This window comes from Camelina sativa, chromosome 7, assembly GCF_000633955.1.
Source record: "Camelina sativa cultivar DH55 chromosome 7, Cs, whole genome shotgun sequence".
Lineage (NCBI taxonomy): Eukaryota > Viridiplantae > Streptophyta > Magnoliopsida > Brassicales > Brassicaceae > Camelina > Camelina sativa.
This window is the reverse complement of record NC_025691.1, coordinates 12,218,726-12,222,956: the sequence shown is the minus strand read 5'-3', so window position 1 is coordinate 12,222,956 and position 4,231 is coordinate 12,218,726. Positions and strand designations below refer to the sequence as shown.

At 37.8% G+C, this 4,231-nt stretch overlaps 2 protein-coding genes across 2 annotated transcripts; one reads left to right on the top strand and one right to left on the bottom strand.

Moving 5' to 3' along the window:
* LOC104701004 (increased DNA methylation 2-like) lies at window positions 967-2,697 on the top strand. The gene is made up of 3 exons (XM_010416625.2): window positions 967-1,057; window positions 1,290-2,112; window positions 2,220-2,697. The coding sequence occupies exons 2-3, from the start codon at window positions 1,293-1,295 to the stop codon at window positions 2,471-2,473; spliced, it is 1,074 nt and encodes a 357-aa protein (XP_010414927.1). The 5' UTR covers window positions 967-1,057; window positions 1,290-1,292; the 3' UTR covers window positions 2,474-2,697.
* Window positions 2,750-4,097, bottom strand: LOC104701002 (nuclear transcription factor Y subunit C-3). The gene is made up of 3 exons (XM_010416624.2): window positions 3,933-4,097; window positions 3,002-3,680; window positions 2,750-2,909 (listed from the first exon to the last, which is right to left on the bottom strand). The coding sequence occupies exon 2, from the start codon at window positions 3,673-3,675 to the stop codon at window positions 3,019-3,021; it is 657 nt and encodes a 218-aa protein (XP_010414926.1). The 5' UTR covers window positions 3,676-3,680; window positions 3,933-4,097; the 3' UTR covers window positions 2,750-2,909; window positions 3,002-3,018.

Below are 4,231 nucleotides of genomic sequence, written 5' to 3'. Positions count from 1 at the left end.
AAAAAAAAAAAAAAAAAAAAAAAAAAAAAAAATTAAACAGTAGTTGCTGCTATTGACTAAAACGGCTAAATACTTGAGGTATTATGAGGCTATTGAACCAAACAAGAGGTAAAAGAGCAACTATACAGGTCAATAACGTTTGAAAACAATGCTAATGATTAAAACAGTAGTGGCTGTTATTGACTAAAAAGCCTAAATCTTGAGATATTATGAGGCTATTGAACCAAACAAACAAGAGGTAAACAGAATCCGTAATGCTTAATGCTTACCAAACAATGGCAATGGTTAGATTCAATAGGCAAGTAAAGTCTTTGTGATCTATAACCACTATCCCTAATGCTTACTAGTATCCATAAAAATGAAACCTTTTTATACTTTTATGACCACAAACGAAGAGGCAACCTAATGTATAACAGGGGCTTAGCTAAGAACGAAGATCAAGCATGAAGATTCTGTAAAAAATCATACCTTTCTAGACTAAATTTCAAGTTTTGAATCTTAAGTCTAAACAAGTTTGGTCAAAATTCCAATTTCGATAGTATTGGCTGTCGGGCACACAAGTATTTCATCAAAGCTTAAGGCTTTGAGCCAAAAATAACCTAATCAGTTAAAATGGAACAAAACCCATAGAGAAATTTTAAATCTTTCACATAGAACGAACCAAAATACAAAAATTTGGGTTATACACGAGCAAGAGCAGAAACTAAATTGACCAATTTTTTCAAAGAAAATTCAACAACTTTACCTCATCGGAGAGTGGTTTCAAAAGTTGCCGGAGAAGCTTTGTTGGGTTTTTTTTATTTTATTTTATTTTCTCTCTTTAAGAAGAAGAAGAACCCAAAAAAGGTGAGTAATCAAACGCTTGTGTATATTTTGGTAGAGAATAACCGCCACGTGGCCCAATCATCATTGAGAATGTAAATTCCCAATTTACCCTTTTTCTTCCTATGTCTTGATCTTGAAGAGTCCCTTTTACTTCAGTCGCTTTCTATGTTCCTTCCTCTGATGAAAAAAAAACAAACAAATTCACTTAGTAGAACCCTAAATTACACTTCTGGTTAGTAACATTTTGATCTCAATTTTAGCTTATTTACTTACAGTTTGTGTTTCGATTGCTTCAATTTCTATAATCTCGTTAAAAAGTTTCGTTTTTTCTCCATGATTCTTCCCTCATTTTGATACGAATTTGGTTGCATGTCCAAAAGTTTCAATTTCACTATTAAAGCTTCGATCTTTTTGATAGAACACTCATAAAGAATCAACCTTTTGATTTCTATGTTGTTTTTTAGGATATGAGTGATACAATGTGTGAGTTAGCAGCTGGAAAACAAGAAGAAAGAGTGTTGATTTCACTTGACATTGAAGATGACAAGTTGTTTCTCTTACATTTCATCATCGGAACTTACTTCGGACCAGATTTAAGAAAACGTAAGCATCCAAAGCAGCAATCAGCTTTTCAGATTCAAGCGTCTAAGATTCTCGTAGCAGCAGATGAGTTGAGTGGCTCACTTATGAAGAGGGCTGAGGTAGAACGTGTGTATTATCACATTCTCAGAAATGTTGATCAGTCTCTAGTGATAATGCCGAGAAAGATACGTGATTATTTCAATGAAAAACGCAATGATTCCAACGGGGATTACCCTCTTTTCGTGGATCTCTATCCGGAAGAACTCCACCCTGAAACCCGTGTTCGGAATAGGTTTAAGTTTATCCCGAGCATTGCCTTCATCAATGATCCAGATACTTCTTGTATGAGAGAAGAGTGTGTTGAACGGTTTAAGCGGCTTACCGGATTGGACAGCTTTGCTTTGAGCATTACTGTTGATGTAACTGAAACTAACAGCGTTGGTGAAGCTAATGAGGTTGAGGATAAGATGGATGAGAGCTTGGAACCATTGAAAGAGGTTGAACATGTTCTGGAAGTGCCTACTACATGTGATGGCAATGATAAGGCGGGTACCTGCACCAGTGGTGAAGAAAGTGATGTTCCTGCGAAACCTGAGGCAATATCTGAAGCTCAGGGTGGACTAATGGTGGGACTGATGGATATTGGTGAATGCGATGACGCTTATCTCTTCCGTGTATCTCTTCCTGGTGTGAAAAGAGATGAAAGTGAGTGACTTTCTTCTACTGACTTCTTTTCCTTAGTTATTTATGTAGAAACTCTCATCCCACTAAACCAATTTCTTGACCTGATGATGTGTGTGGGAATATTGCAGGAGATTTTAGCTGTGCAGTAGAAGACAATGGCAAGGTACTAATCAGAGGAGTCACTACAACAGGGCAGAAGCAAGTTCAACGGTTTTCTCAGGTGTTTGAAATGCAAACACAGAATCTCTGCCTGCCCGGTCACTTTTCTGTCTCGTTCCGCCTCCCTGGTCCTGTCCATCCGCAGGAGTTCTCTGGCAACTTTGGAACAGATGGGATTCTTGAAGGAATTGTAATGAAAAAGTTGCAAAAGCAAACTGTGTAATCGTAGTAGTTACAGGAATCCGTCTCTTTTTTGGTTTTGGTTATGGTGTATTGGGTAGCGTAGAGAACAGAGTAGTAAAACTCAAGCTAAGCTGAAGCAACTCATTTGCTAATGACTCACTTTGACAACCTTATGTGCAAGTATGGACTCGTATGGTTACAATATCTCTGCAGCTGTGAACTTCTAAGTAATTCAACTTTTTGTAAGTTCAGTTTTCAATTTCATAGTTTCTTTCTTGTTATACCATCTACTTGTGTAATCCTTAAATTGACTGAAAACAGATAAACCAAATTGTATAACAAGAGAAATATATCCATGGATCATAAAACATAAATTATTCCACTACACCAAAGTTTTGTGTCTGATAATTATCTATTAACATTCTTCTTCTTGGGTAGATCCACCAGATAGAGAGGTTCGAATTAGAAGGCTGGCTCTGCAGAAAAACAAACAACAAGAAATGATATCAAGTTTTGTTTCCATGCAAACTTGAAACGATATAAGCACAAATCTAAAACAAAGACTCACAGTTTCATTAGGCAAAGTCAATTGTCAGGATCCTGCTGCTCAGGTGCTTGCTGTTGCCACATTGGTTGACCCATATACGCGTTAGGCGGATATGCACCAGGGTTACCCATAACCATTCCAGGGTTCCCAATAGGAGCAGTTCCAGGAGGCAAGTATCCATACGGGTAACCCGATGCAGTGGCAGCTTCAGCACCAACACCACCCAAGACTTCATCACGAAGATCCTCCCTAGGAACAATATCCACAAGGAAATCAAAGATATCAGTCCTAGTCACAGCAGCAGCGATATCATTCTTCTGCAGCGTCCTCCTCTTGTTCTCCTCAGTGTGGTTCCACGACCTCAGGGTAAGCTCCAAGATAAACATCTCGCAGGCCCTGGCGAACACAACAGGCGCCTCAGCAGAGATCATCCTCACGTCTTCATCAGCTTTCATGATCTTCTTGATCCTGGCCAGGGGAAGGCTATGGTTCTTGAAATCAGTGGTCTTCTCAATCTCTTTGAATTGAGTCTCCCAGAAAGACTGGAGCTGTTGAGTGAGCTGCTGCTGTTGTTGCTGGTGGATCTGGTGGTATGCAGGATGGTCAGAACCAGCTGGTGCAGCGGTGGTCATGGGGTTGGTTTGGTATGGGTTAGAACCGTAGTTCATAGCTGATGATTGTCCTTGTTGATCCATTCTCTCTACCAAAATTCAAAAACAGAGAACAATTTAACAAAAAATATTTGACCTAAGCTGATTTGGTGTTCCTTCTCTACTTACATAATAATCAAACCAAAAATATCAAAAAGAATCCAACCTTTAAAATATCAAAAGGAGAAACATAACTTAGTTACACGAAATCAGAGAAAATAGATTATAGGGTTTGATTCAAAACCTGATTTTGAATATAACCCATAAAAATATTGGGAAAATTGAAAGAGAAATAGGTTTACCTTGAGAATCTGAAGAAATTGAATGAGAAGAGGAGTGTGAGATTTTTGTGGAAGAGCTTTTGATGGAAGATGAGAGAACTTTTGAGATCTGGAGTTCTTATGGGTTTTATCGCCTTGGTTGGATTTTTATTTTAGGGGTTTTGGTTTGGTTTACGCTTTATACACTTTTCTCTAAAGTATAGTAAGTAATTGAATAATAATATAAGGAAATAGAAGACAAGACAGATGGCGTTAGTAAGAAAAGGTAAACAAAGATGTCTTTCTAGTTTCCAGTCTATTACAAAAAAAAAAAAAAAAAA

What these genes read in the sequence shown, in the direction of transcription:
- LOC104701004 (XM_010416625.2), top strand. Translation starts at nt 1,293, where the DNA reads ATGAGTGATACAATGTGTGAGTTAGCAGCTGGAAAACAAGAAGAAAGA. An exon ending in TGGTGTGAAAAGAGATGAAA is followed by an intron (nt 2,113 to 2,219) that starts GTGAGTGACTTT and finishes GGAATATTGCAG; the next exon opens with GAGATTTTAGCTGTGCAGTA.
- LOC104701002 (XM_010416624.2), bottom strand. Translation starts at nt 3,675, where the DNA reads ATGGATCAACAAGGACAATCATCAGCTATGAACTACGGTTCTAACCCA.